Source organism: Streptopelia decaocto (assembly GCF_964273445.1).
Source record: "Streptopelia decaocto genome assembly, chromosome: 3".
Classification (NCBI taxonomy): Eukaryota; Metazoa; Chordata; class Aves; order Columbiformes; family Columbidae; genus Streptopelia; species Streptopelia decaocto.
The window spans coordinates 59983678-60005176 of NC_138656.1; the positions used below are offsets into that span (position 1 = coordinate 59983678).

Below are 21499 nucleotides of genomic sequence, written 5' to 3' on the forward strand. Positions count from 1 at the left end.
GCCTGTCTCCTGCCTCTGGGCAGCCTCTGCAGGGACAAATGATATTATATGATATATGATATGATATGTGCAAAGGATGCTGACTGGAACAAGACCAAAAAAACCCCACCCAAGGTCTCTGCCTTGAGTATATTTCCTCTCTCCTTCCCTTCACACCTCTTAAGATGAGTGAAAGCCTGGTGCTGGAATTTTTAGGCTGATGAAGGGGTGGCAGGTTTGGCAGGAGGAAGACCCAAAGGCAGCTCATTGCATTCTTAGAAAGGAAGCAAGGAGTTAATGGCAGATCAAATGGAAATATGTCTAATTATATGAAGCAGAGGACTGGACCTGGAATATGCAATGATTTAGAGAACTCAGTCTTGTCAGTCGATTAAATCTGCCTGCCTGGGTTTTCTAAAGTGAGTATTTCAACATTAAAAGCTTATTCTCATTGCCAACAGATGGCATTTTGCTTGCATTTCCTAAATGTCTCAGAAGAGCTGGGATTGGGAGAAATAGATTATTAGAGAAAAAAAAAAGGGCCAGGAGGCGTAGCCTTTGTTTTATTTAACGTATTATTTAAAATACATGTTTCAGACTATTAGAAGGCACAAAAGTAGGCACAAGGATTGCACAGCTAAAATACAATAAGCAGTTGGAAAGTAGATTGGATCTAATCTATTCTAAGCATGCGGGGTGCAAAACAGTAACCGTGACATTCTTTTGTCAAAGCAGAAATTGGGGCAGAGGGGTTGTTTTCTTGGATTTTTTTCATCAGAGAAATGCTTTAAGTAGCTCATCACAATTACGTCTCAATTGGTGCTGTAATACACCGCAGTGGGACCTGGATTATAGGGATGATGCATTATTGGAAAGACACAGCTTGAATTTTGGATTGCAAGCAGTGCCTGCCGCTACAGCAGTTACAGCAACAGTGCCTGACTTGTGAGCCGACCAGTTCTGACCTGGAGTCATTGGAAGAGAATAAATGTGAAACCCCACGGTGCTGCTGCTCCAGTCACAGCAGAAGGTACTTAATGAGCCTCCCCATGTCTTCTGTGCGCAGGCAGGCAGGCTGCGGCCTGACTATTACTAATTTAAAAGCTGAATTCCCCTAAGCCTTGCTTGTGGCTGTTGGGCTGCAGCTCCTGGCTTTTGTTTGGAAACTGTTTTTCGATGTGCTGGCAGCTGCCTGGGTTACTAGTGGGGGCTTGTCCCCATCAGCTGAGCATGAGCAGGTGTTGTTGGAGACCAGGCTTCCGGAGAGGAGAGCAAAGCTTGTAAATATTGTGGCCGAAAGGCAAATTGTCCAAGTGTGATGCCTTTTCTGTGGGAGAGCTCAGCTACCTGCTCTGAGAGGAGTCAGCAGCCACGTGCTGCTCATCCTGAAGGTCTCATCCCCACATCCATCTCATTGCTGACCTGAGCCGTGGTGACCATAGGACAACTTTTCCTCTGTTTTCAGTGCTTTCATTTCTTTGTCTGCTGTCCTTTGGGTGCTTTGACAAGGAGTTTAAGAAGAGTGAAGTTTTACACAGAAGGGCTGCGGAGCACATTTGTATCTGCAGTTTCATGAACCCTGGGAGGGCTAATTAAACTTGTAGCTGGATAGCAACTCCAAAGCAAATTTGCCACCTCTGCTGACTGAATGATCCCTCATGGTTGTTCTCAGCACCCATTTTTAATCAGCCTGGCCCTTCTTGTGTTTGTCGGACATTTGCCACAAACACAATGTCAGAGCTAGACCAGGGACAGTGGGCTGCTGTTTGGTGGGTGTGAGCAGGTCCCCAAGCAGATGGTGGTAGCAATGTTAAGTTAAATAATTAATGGCATCAGAGAAAAATACCCTCTTTTATGTCCAGTAGCTGAAGGTGAGCTCACGTTTTTTTTCTTGTGCGTGTTGCTAACCTTGTCCTACTAGGCTTAATAAATCTGAAGAGGAGCAAGACCTTAATTTCTGTGACATGAAAAGAAATATTTTCAAAGCCTATAAGAACACAGTGTTTTAATTTCTTTATTCCTGGAGCTGAGTGTATGCTCTGTACAGAATATTAGACATTGTGGGATGTGTCAGATACTGTTGATGATTGTAGTTTCAACTGTATTCTTCAAACCAGCCATGGTTTAAAAACAAAAATATAGATTGAGTTTTGGTGTGCATCAATTTAGACAATTCCTGGCATAGTGGCAAAGCAGGGATCCTGTTAGGCGATGCTTCTGTCAAACTCAAGTGGACTGGGATTGAAGTTTGTTTAGTGCTGCATTGCAGTGTCCTTAAAGGATGCCAAAGTCTGGAACTGCTTGTATCATTATCCATAAAGGTGGGAAAAAAGAGGAGGCTTTTCATGCAGAATATTTTTTCAAAAATATAGCTGTGGTTTTATTGTTTTGTTTTCCTGAGTGTGTAAATGTTATTCACACTGACCATGTTATTAATCTCAAACCTCCTTCTTTACATTCAAATTACATCTTCTACTCCAGGGGTCCTCCCTGCTCTAGGAGTTTCCAACCTGACTCTTCCAGACTCTTTAAATTGGGCTCCTCCTCTGCTCTCAATAACTTGCTATGTAAAGTGCTGTCCCATTCCAGTTCTGCGATAGCACAAGCTGCCATTAATTAGCAGTTGTCTGGACAAATCTGTAACCCAAAGTTGAATTTGGATCATTGTGTGTAGTTTAAAAATGCAGCCACTGAGATACACAGTAGTTTTACAAACTATCTTGAGATGACAGGGTCGTTTGCTTAGTTGTAGTTAACTACTGATATTTCTTTGCCTTACTGTTGTCTTAGTAACAGCTATTGAGATGTTTCAGGAATGACCGAGCTGGGCAGGATGGTTGATCGTTGCAAGCTTATTTTCTGGGCTGGAAAACCTGTGGTATTTCTGCACAGAAATTTATTTTTAGGCTCTGCATAATTGCCTCTGTATTCTTTGTGTGGTGTCTCCACTCTTTGATCAAGTGTTGTAAATCTTTGAGTCACAGTGTATCTCCTATTGGCAAGGCGTTATATTTAGGAGCTCTTTCAAAAATACATTGGCAGTTTTAGTGCTTGCTGTTGATCTAAATTGTGGATGCATGCTTGCATTTTGAGCTGGAGAGGGACTTTTTACAAGTGCATGTAGTGACAGGACAAGTGGTAATGGCTTTAAACTGAAAGAAGGTAAATTTAATTAGATATAAGGAAGAAATTCTTCACTGTGTATGTGGTGAGGCACTGGAACAGGCTGCCCAGAGAAGCTGTGGATGCCCCATCCCTGGGAGTGTTCAAGGCCGGGTTGGATGGGGCTTTGAGCAACCCGTTCTAGTGGAAGGTGTCCCTGCCCATGGCAGGGGGCTTGGAACTAGATGGATGATCTTTTAAGGTCCCTTCCAACCCAAACCATTCTATGATTCAGTTGACTTCAAGTGAGAGTTCACCACTGGAAGAAGGTTACTCTGGGGATGTGATGTCAGGCTATGGAGTGTGTGATCTGTTTGGAACTGAAGTGGGTGTGATGGAAGGTTTCACATATAAATAGTGAAAGTACTGGGAGAAACTAGCATCAACTGTCTCAAGTTTTAAATTTATACTCCTCCTCCAACTTTTCCAACTTTTACTCCAATTCCTTCAACAAAATAAGAACTTTTCTGCAGTTTATATTTTGTGCTAAGTGGGGAAAGCAAGGATACCAAAAGAGACATTTTTGCTATTAAATACTGTGTCTTTCATTAAAATGGTGTATAGTAAGCCTCTTGTCGTGTTGCAACTTCATCGTGTTCAGTTTTCTGAAGTTCTCCAGCCACAGAAGGGAATAACTACTCTTTCTACAGCAAGAAAAATTGTAGGTATCTGTAGTAGGGATCCTGTAGAAAAAAGTAGGGATCTTCTTTCCTTTTCTGACAGGAAATGGAAAAGGAAAAGGAAACTGGAGAGGAGGGGAGGGGAGGGGAGATTCTCCATTTTTTGTCCTTTTCTGGTTTGAAGTAGATGGTGATGCCTGTTGTTTGCTTAATGCCCCCACATACTTATTTATTGAAACCATTCCCACGATATTAAAAGTCATGACAGCTGATGGGCTCACTGGTGTTTTCTGAGGATGTTTGGTCATGAGGCACTTTTTTAACAGTAGCTCATTTAAACTGTTAGGTGCGTTTTGCTAGCGATCCAAAGAAACACAGCTATTGAGCGGTTAATGACCACAGCAGGTTGTGAGGTTTGGGTTGCTTGTTTGTTTATCATTAATAACAATAACAGGGCAGTTTGTACCCAGGTTTTCAGGTTTTGTAAAAAAAATTAGGGCTTTAGTCACAACTCCTCCAGTCCATTTATTATTTGTGAACCTTAGCTTTTACTTACCATTTTAGTGTTCTGTTGTGCAAATAGTCTTTTCAGGAGGAGTTTTTTAGAGTTTCTAACTAAGAAACAAAACTGTTATTTCAAGTTGCTGTGTGAGACAGTCAGCAAACACTTGGTGCTTGAGTTTGGCGTGAGCAGTTACACAATCAATGGAGGTTGGTGTTTTCCAAGGATCTTAATTTTTTTTCATTTATAGGTTGAAAAGTACTTAAGAAACTAGAGGACATACTGGCCTAATTTTAAGAGAGGATGTGTCTGAGTTTAGATGTGACTCATCTTGAGTTTATTAAGACAGTCAGCAGAAAGAAGAAAAGAAGAACTGCCAACTCCTTATAACAGGATAATCCATATATAAATTACAGTATTCCAAACAGCGATGTGGGGTGGGGAGATGAAGATTCTTTCTGTGACCTTTAAATAAGTGAAATAAGTGGATAGCGTGTCCCCTTCAGGACATCTGTAAGGAGAATGCAGACTGAGATTAGTGGAAGATGTCTGTTGGGTATTAGTGTGGATCCACAAGTGCACAGCTGTCAAAGATGGAATTACAGGCTGAATGGGGAGACGGTTGGGGACAGAAGTTCAGAAATGGCATTTTTTCAGTCTGGTGTTGCTGGTTTCACTCCCAATACTGCAGGCTGCATCAATGAAAAGACTTATGTACACTTGTCTGCCTGGTATTTTTTCCATCACTAATTCAGAAGAGAAGCATCTTCTCTATGGTGCATTATCAGGGCAAATAAGAGTCGAGATTTTGTAAAGACTTATTTATTGTAGCCATTTTTGATCAGTTCTTCAGGATAAATTGTAGCATACGAGCATTGAGGTGAATTTGGAATTTAAAATGAGAATCTATCCCGGTGGAATTTTAAAAGGATCTTCCTAGGGAGAGAGAAAAGTACCCTTCTGGGAGCTGAGGTTTCCTTAGCTGCGGTTCAGGAATGGCTGAAGGAAAAAGGGTTGTGCCCTGCAATTTAAAACAAAACCATGAGACAGAATTGCACATTCATTAAATGTTTCTATTCCTCTGCCTGCAGTTGCAGTGTGTGGGGAAATGCTCTAACCAAAAGAAACTGCTGCTTTGTCTGCAGGCAGCCCTGCCCAAATGCTCCCTTTTCTCTCTGGTGATGTGTTTGCATGATAGAGGATCCTGTGGAAAGATGTTTTGAATTGTCAAAGGAATGAATTAGCTTTATTGTGCTCTGACCTAAATAGGATCATCAGATCAATCAGTCTGCTGCTTTTCTGCCCTCTCTGGCTGAGGTTGTGCTGCTTCTCCTTCTCATCTTCCTCCCTCTTCCCCCTGTCCCCACCAGGCAGCCCCTTTCCCAGAGCCTCCATCCATAATCCCTTAGAGCCCGGGTAAAGGAGAGTGCTCCCGGGGTACCCCCCCTAAAGCAATCCCTGCTCGGGTTCCCCTGCCCGTTCGCTGGGGTGTGGGTCCTTCTTGGCTTCTTGTGGCGGTGGCTTAGGGATAAAACACTTCTCCTCCTTTGTTCCCTCTCCCCTGTGCAGTCTCCTCCTGCTCTTCCTCCTGATCCCAGGTTTAATGAATTGTAATTTCTCAGTAGCTGGGGAAGTATCGTGCTTCAGCGAGGCCGAGGTTGCCCTGAAAGAGGCCATTGTGAGCCTGCCGGGCTGGAGACGGGAGGGCAGCTGGTTGGGGTGCTGGCTGGGACCGCCTTTGTGGAGGAGCACTTTTGTTCTCCTGAAAGATGAGGGGAGAAGGCCAGCCAGGACTGGCTCTGGAGGGAGGGAGAAATCCCTTCTGAACATAAATTATTGACTCCTGTGGTTTGCAGGGGTGGCTTTGACTCCATTTAAGCACCAGCAAGTGTCTGACAGCATGGGCTGAGGGTGGCCAGAACTGGCATAAAACTTGGACACTGACTTTTAAAAGCACTTGAGACATTCTTATCTCAGGTGCTTGATGTTTCTTAATGACGGAAGTCTTGCCTAGAAGTGCAGCTTTCAGGGCAGGGTGGTGTTGCTGTGAGGCAGGCAGGAGCCTTGTGGCCTGCAGAAGGGGTTTACAGCCCTCCCGGGGTTCAGGCTTGCCCTGCAGATGCCTGGGTGCCTCTGCACAGCCTGAGGAGGGCTGCTCGGGGGTCAGTCTCAGGGTTGCTTTCCTCCAGATACCATGGCTGCTTGATGGCTGGGTTATGGGGGTGTCAGGGAGTAATCCTGAGCATGTCCTACACAGACCCAGTCCTGCAGACATGCTGGAAACAGCTGCCTTCCAACAGCTCCTTCCCCACGCGTCCCCATGCGAGCGGCTGGGTGGTGCCGCAGTGGAAACTTATTTCGAGCGAGTGACTGACATGGCCGTAAAAAGCAAAGGCATTGATTTAATTGTTTTTAGTGCATCTGCTCGCTAACATTTCTACTTACCCTTTTGCTTAATGAACAGAAGAGCTCTTCCAGTGCAGTTCCCAGCTCAGTGCTATTGTTTTACTTCCTTCTTCTTAAAATGTCATCAATGCCATACGGTTGTTTAATGGAGGATTCTTCCATTGTTTGAATAAAGCTGCTAAGGCTTACAGCTGAAAGTTTAGGTTTAGAGATGGTGGTACATGTTAGTAGTTTGATGCATCATTTATTTCATAAACCTGATATGTGTGTTGGGTTTACCTTTTCTTCATGAAAATAGGTGGTAAAATTTTTCTTCATTTGTGGGAGGGAGGAGGAGTGGATTGCTTTAACTTCCTGTGTTTTTTTCTGGGGTTTGGTTTTTTTTAAACTTAGTACTTTCTAAATTTCATACAGCATGCGTGCATAGGCTGATGAGCGGCAGTAGGAAGGATAGCAGTTGATTCTCACCAATTTGTTAGTGTCCCTGACAGACAGCTGCCATCGGGACTGCTGCTGGGCAGCTGCTCTGGCTGTGGTTATGGACAACCCAAGTATGTCCCTTTGCAACATTTGCCTTTTTATAAAGCCTCAACTTCTTCAATGCACCTTGTGTGCTGGTGCAAGGTTCAGGGCATTGGGTTGTGAATGGGGACTGGGCAGGACAACCCCCCTCCCCCAGCGTCTGGCTTGAAATATTTCCCTGGAAGCTGAATATTTCCACATTGTTTCATAGACGCTGATGTTTTATGTTGCCGTGAATGTGTAGGGGTGGCTGTCCCAGATGGCTGTCGCGGAGCAGGTCAGCTGGAAAGCCCCTCTAAGAGGGGAGAGAGCAGGGAGAGGAGTGAAGGAATGAATGGCCGCAGCACTGCAGGCACGCCATGCACAAGCAGCCAGTCCTGTTCACTGCTCTTCTGGGTGTACATGGCCTCTACTAGAAATTAAAATCAGTTTAACCACTCGAGGATTAAAAACTATTATAGTGTGAACTAAAAAGTGGCACAGTTTTGCTAATGAGTGTGATATACATTCATGATTTTGAGCACACTGGCACTGCATCTTGTGCGTCTCATTTTATTTGCTTCAAAGTTAGGAAGGAGTTTCTTCTGGGCTAAATTTTGCAATCTAAGTTAACAATCCCACCCAGCATAAAGTGAGAATTAGCATTTGCTGAAAATCTCCATATTTTCTGTATTCCTTGCGATAGTGTCTTTGTGGAGTGGCAGGTGAGTGTGATCCCCACTTGTAAGGATGTGGGAATGGAGACAGTGGGTTAATATTAACTTTTCCAGGTCAAGTAGGAAGTGTGCCACAGAGCAAGGTCTCCTTAGTCCGCCACCCATCTCTGAGTCATTTGCTTTTAAAGAACTGATATCATGCTGTACACACCTACTGTTCATGCTGGGTTTATCGAGCTTTAACAGACTTTTAATTTTTTTCTATCAGGGTAATTTTAGGTGGTTTTGTTGTTGTTTGGTGGGGTTTTTTGTGGGTTTGTCTGCTGGATTGGCAACATTGGAGGCTGAAGGCCTTTATCTGTTTGCATAGTGACTATAATATGAATTTTCTCAAACTGCCCCATCTTCTCCTTCTCAATGTAGAGAGGCAGGCTGTGGAGAAGCACACTTTCATGCTTTCAGCTCTAAGAGAACTTCTGTTAGGAGACAATTGTGACAGTTTCTTGTGACAGGAAAAGCCCTTTAAAAAAGCTGGATTGAGACAGCAAGCTGGATTTCATGGAAGCCAATGGATTTGTCTCAAGTGGGAAGAGTGTTTGGTTGTTTTTGACCTAATGCAGAGTCTGAGAGACTGAGTAGCCATTTTTGATGTTCGACCTCTATCAGCATGACCTGAGGGAAGGTGGAAGCGAAGAGGGGTGAGGATGAAAGGCAGATATCACTTTATGCATTGTTTGTTACTGGGTTTGAATAGCTGCCTCCATACTGGAGATCAAGGCTTGAGGACAGTGATCAAGAACTGAGTCAGGAGAAATGCTTCAGGGTAAGCTGAGGATCCCATAACAAAGAGCAGCACTGGACTTGGCACACATTGCAGCCCAGGTGGAACAGGGAGGGGTTCCCTGAGCCGACCAAAGTACCCAAGATCATGTTGATAGACAGGGGCTTGGCCATGAAAAGGGAACAAAGTCTTGCTTCCCAGGGCTTGCAGACTGCAATCTGTCTCGCTTCCAGTAGCCCAGTCTCCCTCACATGCTAGCTTCAGACTGTCACCTTCCCCTGTGCAATTGCACAGTAGCTTCCCTCCGCACTTAGGGAGCCACTTGCTATGTCCTCAAAAAGATCACCACCACACTAAAGAAGGAGTTACCACCTTCTGGGTTTGCTCTCAGATCGCAGCGCTGCTGGACTTAGAAGTGGAGTCATTCTGCACTCACCTCCAGACTGTGTGCAGCAAGTGGTTTTAATGATGTATGGGTGATAGCAAATTCTGAACAGGGGTATTATTGTGTATGTGATTAAAAAAAAAAAACAAACCACAAAACAAAAAAAAGCAACGACAAAACCACTAAATAGTTACCTTGTTAGCAGAGTTGGATGCCAGGTTTACTTTGTGCGTAAGGTGCTTGATGGAAATTAGTGTAAAAGTAGAGGTGTCTTCCCTGCCATTGCTGCCACGGCACCATGGTTTTCTGTCCCTTGAGCAAGTCAAAAAGTCTCTTGGACCAGAGACCTGCTGCTAATGGCAAATTTTGTGTCAAACCCATATCATAATTCTAAAATCTCTGGGTTTGGCAAATATTGATGAAACGCTGATAACAGGGTGTTCAGACAATGATGGAGGCACTTTGTTTGTGGTCGGTTCTATGTGGTGCTGAGACTGGGGCGCTTGATGAAACTTGAAGTTCCTGTGGAGCACCCGTGTTTTCCATGCTGCTCTCCAGAGGCTGGGTCCTGCTGCAGCTTTGGGGTCAGTCTGAACCCCCTGCTGCTGGCATGTCTTTTTTTTCCTGAGGAAAAAATCCTTTTCATTGTTAACCCGAGGGGGTTTTCTAAGCTTTCTTTGTCAAGGAGGGCTTGCTTCTTGAGCCTGAACACTGTGTGAAGGGCATGCCCTGCTGAGCACATTCATTTGATGCTTAGCATCAAATCCTGCAAAACTGCAGGAAGGATGGCTGTGGACCTCTGTACAGATATATTTTTTTTAAGGCATGAGGATATAATGCACATCTTAAAAAGCTGGGCTATTTAATCTCTCTCTACGCACAAGTTTCATTTGATGAATAACAGGTTCTCTATTAGCCAGGAATAACTCGATTTTGTTTTCCATGTATCTGGTCTGAGATGACGCTAATGAGAATAAATTAGGAGTGTTGCTGAATGAAATTCGATATGTAAAATTAGTGGGCTGATGTCCCAGGCAATGGCAATGACTACGGGGGGAGCAGCGAATCTGGAAGGGTAGAGCAATGCAGAGCGGAGGCTGCGTCGGGGGTCCTTAATAAAGGGGGAGCAAGAGGGTTAAAAACAAAAAGGGGGGGGGGGGAGGGGGAAGGGGAAGGGTGGGAGCGGTGGGAAAGCAGGGCATCCTGATTTGCACGAAAATGCAACTCTCATTTGCAACTGGCAGCAGGCTGCAGGGCAGCGCCGGGGGAGGGGGGGTTGCGGGGGCTGCCCCCCGCCCGCCTCCCGCGGGCACCGGGGAGGTGCAAAGGGCGGGGAAGGTGCCGGCAGCGCCCTCCGCTCCGGCACAGCCGCTGGAGCCATGGGAGGAGGGAATCACCTGCACACTCGGGCTTCCTGGAGCAGCCGAACTTGGGAGAGCGAAGGAAGGGAGGAGAAGAAGAACTGAGTACTTGCACGGGCAGCAAGAAAGCCTCATTTTTGGCCCCGTGCGAACGTGAATAACAATTAACTTCCCCCCCCCCCCCTCCTATTTTGCTGTTGAAAGTGGCTGTTTTCAGTCCACAAGGTTACGTGTGAGGAGGAGAAATTCAGACTAAAGAACTGTGAGCATCAGGAAGACCTAGGCAGATTTAAAGTTGTGATTTCAGGAAAGAAAGGCGGAGGGGAGAAGCCTGGAGAAGAAAAATTTGGTGTGTAGAACGGGCTAACTCTGGAAGACAGTAACCTTTCTGCAGCTCCTCCTTTTTATGGGATTTAAACTTCAGGATCGCAATTCAACACCTTGAAAATGGTGGTTTTCATCAACACAAAGCTTAAATCTCTCATGAAACTTTTCAAGAGAAAGAGTAAGTAGTTGTGCGTGCTCGTTGTTGTTTCGGGAGGCAGCGGGTCCTGCAAGAAAAGTGCAGCTCCCTTCGGCTTTCCTTCTGCTCTCCTGACAGCTCCTTTTAAGTTTATCTCGTTCTCTGTTGGATATTTTCTGATGTGCGGAGGCAGCCTCATGAAGCGTTCTAGGACAGGGGTGTCAAGTGTAACTACTCCCACATGTATATAGTCCCCATTTGTAGAGTCCTAAAATTACATTCGGCCCTTTGAAGGCGACCGCGAGGCTGATGTGGCCCCCGGCGAAAACGAGTTTGACACTCCTGTTCTAGGACCTCTGCTTTGGGATACTGTGGTGGTTTTTAAGTCCTTTGTCTCAGAGGTTTTGAAGGAGCCAAACTTCTCGATGTGACATGGCTCAGTGTGCTGGTGTCACCTGCAGTGGGGCAACGGTGTCCTGCCATGTGCTGGGCCATCCTCCCAGCATCTGTCAGACACCTACCTCTGCTTGTGCAGCTGCTGAGCCATGTCTGGCTATGGGCTGGTAGCTGTAAGGCTTGTTCTGAGCCAAGGTGTATTTTTAAAAGATGCTCTGCGTTCAGCATGGCTTTGAAATTCACGACTCCCCATTTGATTCATGAAGATAGACAAATGGCGCTGGAGAGAGTCATTTTCCAATAGGCACAACACTTCTGTCAGCTGGTTTTGATGGCCATTGTTCTGAACTTTAATTTTGTTATGGCGAGACTGCAGCCGGGTGGTGTGCTGGAGGCTGGTGTTGCCCTCCTCCTCTTCCTCCTCCAGCCTTCCTCCCCCTCCCCGCCCACCTGCTCAGCCAGGAGATGATGAGGGATGCTTTTCGGGCAGGTCGTTGAATATACCTATGGCTTTTTCTATAATATCGGGATGATTGATGCTGTAACCAGGTAGGTGGTGGCTTGTCAGTTTGTAGTGATTTATTTTTGACCTCTAGTTAGCAAGGACAGGAAAAGCAGGCACAGACTGAATGCGTGTCTGCCATGTTGCAGCCAATATGTCTGTGAGAAGGGGGGGGATGCAGGACCAAACCACCTCAGAGATGAAAAAAGACCAGTTGAAAGTCTTCAAAAGCCTTTTTCAAAATCTGATGATAATCTTAAAAAAAAAGGGGAAAGGCAGTTACGGACCCCCATCCACCCCCATCCGCACCGTAAGTCCTTTTAGGACAAAACAGGCATTGAGCATTGGGCTGTAGATATGTTTTGAAGTGAAAGGCATAGCTCAATTTTTTTTACAAGTACTGATTATTTCCATCCAAAATGATCCTGGCAGATGCACGATGGTGTTAGGGAAAGAGTCATTTTTCAGGTGACAGAAGGCTGTTGCCTTCAGTTTGCTTACACACCTCCTCTGCTACCACAGAGGCGTCAGACCAGCTTGACAAAGTGATGCTGTGGGCAGCGAGGAGGGCGAGGGAAGATGCGGGGCTGGCTGCGGGGCCAGCGGGCAGGGCAGGTGCTGGGGAGGCAGCACAGCTGGAGCGGCTTTTCCTGCTTTGGAGAGCTAAAAGCAAGGATGTATGGTATGCTGGCTGAAGGACAAGGGGCGCCTAGGGGATCATAAAATATGACCCCCAGCTGCCCTTTTCCTATTATTATAGGGTGGAGGGATAAGGCCATTCAACTGTAAAAGTTTTTATTGATGACAAACTTTAAACAAAAGGTAATGGCTGTCTCTGGGGAAGCATAAATGATAAACAAATCTTAGCAATATGTGCTTTGGCTGATTCATCACTCGACTGTCTGTAGGGAACTTTGAACTTGAGCAATGTCAGTATTTTATTTTCACGTGTGTATTGGCTGAGAAGAGGTGGCCAAGAGCAATCTCTCTTTGGTTCTGTTGTGCTCTGAGCAGTGTTTAACTAGGGAGCTGCTGTTGTCTAAATACACTTTCCACTCACAGCAATGGAAAGTAGCTCCACTGTTGGCTCCACTGGAATTTTTGTTCCTGGTTTGAGCAGGCGAGGTTGGAGAAAGTTATTTCCCGATATTTTACCTGTCGTAATCTCTCGTGGCAACTGTCATATTCCCAGGGTCACCCTTGGGCAGGAGGAGGCTCTCTGGCACCACAGGGTGCCTGGTGGGATCAGGGGACTAGGAAACTGATCTCCTTTGTGAAGACTGGGAGCTAGAAGGGCGAAAAGAGGGTTGCAAGTTTACAGTAAATACAACAGGAGGTATAAATATGATAAGAGAGAAAGGAGAACAGGAGAACAAATTTAGAGTAGAAATGAGGGGGGAGTTTTTAGTTGTCATAGAAGTGGGGTTCTAGAGAGCGCTTTGATGGGGCTGCAGTGGCAAACTGTTGGGTTTCATGATACAGCTATCTACAATAGCATTTAATTTTCTTATTATTGTCTCTCTCTGCAGCTGTTTCCAACCTAGATGAAGAGAGTAGATGGACTGTGCACTACACTGCTCCGTGGCACCAGCAGGAAAATGTCTTCCTGCCCTCCTCAAGGCCACCTTGTGTGGAGGACCTGCACCGACAAGCCAAGTTGAACCTCAAGTCAGTACTGAGAGGTAAGATGTTGCTGCAGACACTGATGTGTTCCAAAGGGACAGTAGTTTTTACCACAATCTTTGCAAATGTAACAGAATTGCAGACTTCAGAAGAGACTTGTTTGTTTTTCTGCCTGCAGCACATTAGGAACATTGAGTGGGGTTTACCCATTCAAAAGTAGAGATGGGGAAAAATGTTTTCACTCTCAAGAGACAAGGAAATCTGTTACTTGGTATAGAGCACTCTAGAATGGAAAAGGGGAAAGCCTGGTGTCTTTTGGCCATTTCCATTTAGTCTTTGGAGTGTTTCCAAAATGGTACCTTCAACTTCAGTAATTCCTGAGTTATTCCATTTATACTTTAGTGTAAGAACCACAACACAGGTGTTTCATTTGGTGATTTGTTGTTTGTATAGTGTCATTTCCAGGGACATGGCTACTTGTGAGAGGTCGGAAAAGGTGCTGGGGGCAGACAAGGGAAATGTGGAAGTGCTTTCTCGCAGAAGGCTGCAGTGCATTTTGAAGGACCAGTTTTTACCCTTAGTACCTTCACTGTGAGTGCACCCATACAGTCTGGCATGGGACACGTTGTGTCATGTTAGTGCAGCGGTGAGTACAGCAGCAGGCAGCCAGTGGGGAGGACTGCAGAACATCTGTCCCCAGGCCAGAAGCAAAGTTTGAAATTACCGTTTAATGTGTGTGTTCTGGAAAAGGTTAACCTAGATTTTTCTTTACATTGGCTGTTTAACAAAGGGGGTTACCCTGCAAAGAGCCAGTCATTCCAGGTCTCTTTTTGTTCCAGCAGGAAATGCAGGTACTTGATACCTTTCAGAGTTAAACTGATTTAAAAGAACATTGTAATTTTTGTTTAACATGACATTTCGGCTTTTTAAACGCGCAGGAAAACTTCATTTCGTACCTCTGAATAGAGAACTGTTTGGCTGCTGTATTTTATTTCTCTTGCCATTTCTCCAGTTCATTGATTTTCACTGTCTCTTACTACGTGCCTTTTGTTATCATTTAATAGGGAGTCTTGACAGCCACTGTTACTTGCTCACGCATGGCTCAGCAGATAGCCTGGGTGTCCTCTATACTTATTATTGGATTAATGCATTTGTTCAGCCCTTTAGCCTTGAAATATTTACTGTTCCCTTGCAGGCACACTTACTGGTTCTTTAGAAAAGAAAAAAACATTTACCTGCTTCAGATTAAAAAGAATACTGCTCGTGGCTAGCTTTTTGTAAACATTAACTACTCATTCTTCTATTTTTCTGCTGTTTGAGACTACTATAAAATAAAATTGCACAGGTCAAAATGCTGCTCTGATTTTCTTGTGTTTTATCAGAAATGTATCTACTGCAGTTCATCTTCTATTTCAATACATTGATATCTAACATATTAGTGTGAAACTAAGTAATACATGCTGCTTCCCTCAGCTTACACATCTGAAGTTACTTCAGTCTGCTGGGATTTTTATCTGGAGCTGCTGCCCTTTATAAAACAAAACCTATCCAGTACTATTACAACTTACCAGTTAGCCGTTTGTGTGCATGATGTAGGACTCCTTGGTAGTGAAATTAATTTCAGTTTCATGCTTTCAGGGTAGTAACCGAGAGACAGAAGAACCTGTGATGCCTCCACCAGACCTCAGGTTGCTGACATAGTCAACAAAACTCAGCTCCTTCATTTATTTATCTATTTATTTTATTTCAAGCTCTTTCCCTGGGCCATGTTTATTCCCTAAGAGCAGTTCTAAAACAGCTCCTTGCTGTGGCTTGTATCTGTCCCAAGTAGCGAACAAGCATTAATTTAACACTGTTTCCAGTAATTTTATTCTTGCCTGTAGGGGCTCTGAGTAGTAAGAGATGCACTGACTGAAGTTTTATTGGTTTTACTTTGCTGTTGCTTCAACCAGCTCTGTGAAATGAGGAAGACGCTGATCCTTCTGATCACATTTGGAGGGTTGAGTTAAAAGTTCTGTAGCCAGAGCTGGGTTTCGTTCAGTGTAAAAATGCTGTTGAAATTGTGACGTAATTGTTACAACTGATGAACTGCTTTTCCACCTGCTGCTTTAGAAAAGACAGAGTTTTCCAAAGCTTCTTAATGGGTAGGAAGTAAATTTGGTGCTACGTGATTACAGCATAGAAGACCTTGAGGAAAAGCAGTCTCGTGAGAAACACCACTGGGCTATCATGGAAGCTTTAGTTCTGCGTTTCTTCGCGCCATGATGAAACTTTCATCTTGGCATCTTTTTGGTGTTTCAAATGCATTGGTGGAGCTGAAGCGTTGGGCAGTGGAGCAGCTGTATGTGACCTGATGTGCTGCCTGGGTGGTGGGGAGCGAACAATGTTGGATGACGAGGCGCATCCTACTCTGTGCAAGCAACAGTGGGATGGATCCCCCTGCTCTCCAGAAAGTGTTGCAGAAACTGGAAGGGAGTAGTACAAAAGCAAAACTGATTTTTACTTTGTGGTTAAGTCGGAGATGAAGTAGTGCACATGTGCGGCAGTGGCGAAATACTTAGGTTTGATAATAGGGTAATCTTCCTTGCAGTAAAGATACTGAAGCGCTGAAATAAATTTTTGGGGCAATGAAGTCATTGGAGATTTTTAAGAATAGATGAGAGAAACCACTGCTTGGAAGTTGTTTGTGTATATTTAATTCTACCTTTAGAGGAGGTTGGGAAGGAAGAGAGAACCTTTAGTGGTCCCCTCGAACCTGATAATGTGGTCCTGAGGACTAAACTAGTAGCTACAGTGCAGACCCTTGAAACACGTTTGAAAGTTTTCCAGCCGTGTTCTTGTTCAGATTATGAGGTCTGGCATTGCTGATACATAGCAACTTGATTGCAGACTGTTAATTTGTTATTGCATTAATTCCCTCACCAGTGAATGGAAAAGTAAGGATAAAACGTAGGTAACAAGTAGTAATTCACATGTAGAGCACAATAGTCATTTAAGCCACCTGTATTGAGTGTATAAAATCTTTCAAAGTAATTCCAAGTAATTCCTTTCTGACAAGGTGTTTTCACACGTTTAATACTAACCAGATGAAAAAATGCTGGTTAGCTTTTAAGATAATGCAAAGTCAAACCTATTTTTTCTGGTACAATTTCAACAGCTCAGCAAATTTTTGACAGCATGGGTCTAGCTAGAAATATCTAGTGAAATAGATAGGAAGCTTGTCTTTTGTCTGGAATAAACTTTTTAAGCACCACTTCAGGAGCAGAAAAGCTGTTATCGCTGCTTATTCTTAAATTTATTTAAGAGTAAAACGTTAGGGGTAGATATATTAAAATGTATGATATCTAACCTGTCTTGAGAGAAAACAAATACTCTGCCTGGCCATCTCTGCATGCTCTATGGGCCTTTACGGGAAACAGGGTTGTGTTTGGAGGAGGAGGAGATTCTTCTTTATGTTTTACGCAATTATTATTTTACTTTGTACATTATATATTAAAATGTCCACTGCTTATTGCACTGTGGAAGTGGATATAGCATCATAGTAGATGTTGCATGGGGAGATTTTTAAATTTTTGTACCTATGAACTAGATTTTTACCCTTTTGTAATCAAGGGAAAATACTATGCTTTTCCTTTACAAAGTTACTTTCAAGTGTAAATGGTGATATCTTGCATTCAAATGTGTTCATAACTGAGTGTTGTGGTTTAACCCCAGCTGGCAACTAAGCCCCACACAGCTTTTCGCTTACTCCTGCCCACCACCGTGGGATGGGGGAGTCAGAAGAGCAGAAGTGAGAAAACTCATGGGCTGAGATAAAGGCAGTTTAATAGGTAAAGCAAAAAGCACACATAGAAGGAAAGCAAAACAAGGGATTCATTCACTGCTTCCCATGGGCAGGCAGGTGTTCAGCATCTCTAGGAAAGCCGGGCTCCATCATGTGTAACAGTCTCCTAAGAACACAAACACCACCACTCTGAATGTCCCCCCCTTCCGTCTTCTTCCCCCAGTTTTTATACTGAGCATGACATCATATGGTGTGGAATATCCCTCTGGTCAGCTGTCCCAACTGTGTCTCCTTCCAACCTTTCATGCACTCCCCACCTTCTCATTGGCAGGCCAGTATGAGAAGCTGAACAGTCCTTGACTGCTTAGCAGTAACTAAAACATCAGCGTGTTGTCATCATTATTCTCATACTAAATCCAAAACACAGCACTGTACCAGCTACTAGGAAGAAAATTAACCCCAAAACCAGGACACTGAGGTAAAGTTATTTATCCTTCTTTAGGCATGCAGGTGCTTAAGTGCCACCTGCAGTTTTAAAAAGCAATATTTTCAGGTAATCTGAATTAGAAAATAAAACACCCAAGAAGTTTGTTATGCACAGTAGACCTGAAGTGTCTTTATCACTTTTATATCACTGAAGTGGCTTTATCACTTTTATTAAAATTGGAAGCTGTCATTGACTAAATCAGTGGCTTGAACACATTTAACCCGGCTGCATTACTACAGTTTAAATTAGAGCTCTCAGTGGCTTAATCTGGTGACTTGAGCAGAAGAGCAAATTCAGCTGCACTTCAGAGTCAGGGTACCATTGCAATATGACTTAAATGTTTACAAAATGCTGCAGTTCTTTGGTTGTGGTGGTAGATCCCATTATTTTACATGTTTTGTTTGCACTGGGTAAAACAGACTCTCCCATTCTTTGGGGAAGCAGACGGGACCTTGGGGTGACAGATAGGGTGACACATTGGATGTCAAACATGTTCCATCCAAGGTGCCTGTTTCCTTACTCTCAGGGCCAAGCTGCTGTGACTGGTCTTTCCCAAGAGTCTGTCTGCAGTGGCCTCATCCGTGTGTTTTCATAGTCACCTTAAAAAAGGTGTTTGTCAGCACACAGACCATCAGGTGGAAACAATATTGACCCTGGAGGAGTCTTGCATGACCCTGTGCTCCACATCACTGTTTCTTCCCAGGGAGTTGTTGAAATGGGTGAAGAAGGTGGTGGATGGGCAGCAGGCTCTGCATGGTGTCAGGATCCTCAAATCAATCCTGCCCCCTTGCAGTGGGTGCTCTGCTCCAAGGCTGAAGGGCTGCTTGACTTGTTTAGTCTCACATTGCCAATGGCTACTGAGTGGCTGGCGCAGCCCTGAGTCTGCTCTGGACAGAAGCAGAGCTGTGAGTTTAATGTTGTTCAGAGTGGCATTGTTGTTTTTTTTTTAAGGCAGGCTATTATCTGTGCTGAAGGGGCAAGTGCCACATACTGCAGGGTTTCCTGCAGCTTTTTCAGTCCATGAAGTCAAGAGTTTGAGTTTGATGTTCAACCAGAGTCCAGAGGGTAGCACCACAAAACAGCCCCTGTCCCTGACACAGTGCGCTGGCAGATCTGTTTTCTTTTTCTGCAGCGTGGTCATGTTTAAAGGACTTTTGTCTGAAGAAGTCCCTAAAGTATTCTGGTCTTCAGCCAGGAGCACTGATACAACAGCAGTAGCAATGATGTAAATATTTGGATAAGAAAAGTAAATTGAGACTAATCCTCATTTTGCTAACTGTACTGTAATCTAAAAATGACAAGGAATAAGGCATGAAGCATGAAGATGGGCAGAAGGAACAGCACTGTTGTAGTGTTGCTTTGCTTAACTGCTTGGAGCATGTCTTAAGCGTGCCTATCTGCCTTCTGGACAGGTTTGCACCATTAGCAGTGTGTTCAGAGGTGTTGGTCCAGTGTCCTAAAAGGAAAACCTAAAGTAATATGGACACCTTCCCGGTGGATAACAAGGTGTCAGATACGTACTGAGGAAGGTGTACCTGTTAACAGTGGGAACACTCCATACACTGACTTTCATCCTGCTTTTCAGACTAGGGCTGCGGAGACTTCCCGCACAACTCTCTGTACTTTGTGTCTCTTTTCCCCCAGGGTTATTGTGTTGATTCAAGCTATGTACATAATATGGGGCTCATTGTTCCAATGTCTGCGATGATTCAGTTATTATCTCATCTTCAGAAGAGCTGGATTTGGCTGACTGTAGCTTCTGTTTAGCTTTGTTGGCCAAATTCAAGGAATGTATTTAAGCAGCAGTGATTGAAACACTTGATTTGTTTTCCAGAAGACATCTGGTTAGCATTGTCAAATAAAACCGGATTTAAGTAGTTACTCATAAAGCCTCTATTATGTCTTGCTGCAAGACCCTCCAGACAGGTACGTGTTTAGCCTTTGTTTTCTCATTGCATCTGCCAGATCACTGTTCAGATGAGCAATATTAGGGTCAGCCCCACTAGTCAGTAATCCTGCTGAGAAGATTATGGACTTAAAATAATCTTATGTATCATTAAAGAGCTGCAAAATAGGGGGGAACTGCTTCATATTAACAATAGATCTGGTTCAGGTTCAGAGGGATGTCAAGATGTGAGCTCCCTACCAACTGGAAACCTTAATGAAGCAAAAGACCATTAAAGGCTAGGAGTAGACCATATGTTCCGGAAAGGCCTTGGAGCTGTAAAATCAGAAAATATACATCAACTTATTTCTCATTATTGTAGTTTCAATAGTCAAGTTAGTACCAGAGGTTCTGCCCATGTATCCTGCCCATTTTACTCTTCCTGAATTAATTCGCAGTGCATCTGTTGATGGTTTTGGACAAGTTCCATATTCCAACTGCCCTTTCTAATAAGGAGTTTTAAAAAGCAAATATTCTAGTGAAACTAAGCAGAATTTGACCGTGAGTCTACACTGCATGTGTTTGAAAGCTGCTTTTGTGCTGAAAAATTGAGATGCTCAGAAGCATTTTGGTTCCCTATTTTTAGGTTTAGTTATACAGTGTAGCGCTGAGTGTAAAAACATACATGGTGGTTATATGTAGGTTGATTGCACGATACAGGTGATAAGTGAAAGCAGTTCCAGCTGAAAAGGTTAAAAGAAGGTGAAAATTTGTTTCAAAATAATACTAATGGTACTTATTTTTTTCTTAAACTAGATGAATGTGTTCTTAATGTTTTATGATACAAGTCAGAATCAGCAGGAAGATTTAGCCGAAAAATTATCAAACTTCACCCCATTTCAGACCTGTTCCTTTAGCAGAGGGAAGAAATTTGAACTCTTACTGTCTGCATTGTAGTTGTTTCAGGTGAAGCAATTTCCATCACAAAGAATATCAGACCTTTGGTTGTTTCCCTTTTTGCTTTTCTTCCTCCTTCCTCTCTTCAATTGTGGTGTTATACATGCTTGTTTGCAGCATTTTAGATAGCTTTGAGTTTAATATTAAGTGTCCTAGGAGAAAAATCAATAAGTACACCCTTCATATTTTTATATTAGCTGTGTTCAGTTGTCTAAGAAACAACAAATATCCATAAAAACACTAGAGAAAAAGCAGGGAGAATTCTTTTGATGCCAGCATCAAACATGCAAAAGGAAGCAAAGAAACCGTTAAATTTAAGACATCTTGTCACCACTAAATGTAGTCGTATAGCACTCTTGCAGAAATTTAAATTAATTCAAGACAAACAGTGTTAATTATTTTGAGCACTCCCCAGTGACAGCTTGTTAACAAATATAATTTGTAATGGCTCTTGCATTTTGGTGCCATTAAAAAGGTTTTCTGTATAGCTAAATAATCCAGATTACCTGGGGAATTAAGGGTGGGATTAAATGTTTTTTAAAAGCTTCAAGAAAAGAAAGAAAGGAATGATCAATGTGTTTGCATTGACTTAACCCTGTTAAAGGTATTTTTGCATTTCAGAGTTCCTTTTAGTTTGGATCCTTCTTAAAGACTTCTCTCTGATTTGGACCCTTAAAAATAAGTCTAACTGCAAACTTGCTTTACTTCAACGTTGCTTTTTCTTGCCTCATCCTTGTGCAAGCATCTGTACAGCTGAGCCCTGAAGCATCTTGGAGAATCTGACCTGGAAAGGTGGGCTTCCCAGTCCAGCTGGGCATCCAGTTACCACATCAGGACACCCTTCCCAAGGAGACAGAGAGTGCTAATACTTCGAAGCAAACAGACCTGACAGAATAAGTATAGGTTGGGGAATGACCTGTTAGAGAGCAGCGTAGAGGAAAGGGACCTGGGGGTCCTGGTGGACAGCAGGATGACCATGAGCCAGCATTGTGCCCTTGTGGCCAGGAAGACCAGTGGCATCCTGGGGT

The 21499-nt window shown here is 43.7% G+C and overlaps 1 protein-coding gene across 3 annotated transcripts in view; it reads left to right on the plus strand.

Annotated features, from left to right (window-relative positions):
• Positions 1-21499, plus strand: part of NHSL1 (NHS like 1) — a 104347-nt gene that overhangs the window by 39265 nt on the left and 43583 nt on the right. For all 3 annotated transcript variants that reach the window (XM_082048376.1, XM_082048377.1, XM_082048378.1), the window contains exon 2: positions 13265-13417. In XM_082048376.1, coding sequence (XP_081904502.1) covers positions 13265-13417 — 153 coding nt within the window. The remainder of the gene's footprint in view (positions 1-13264; positions 13418-21499) is intronic.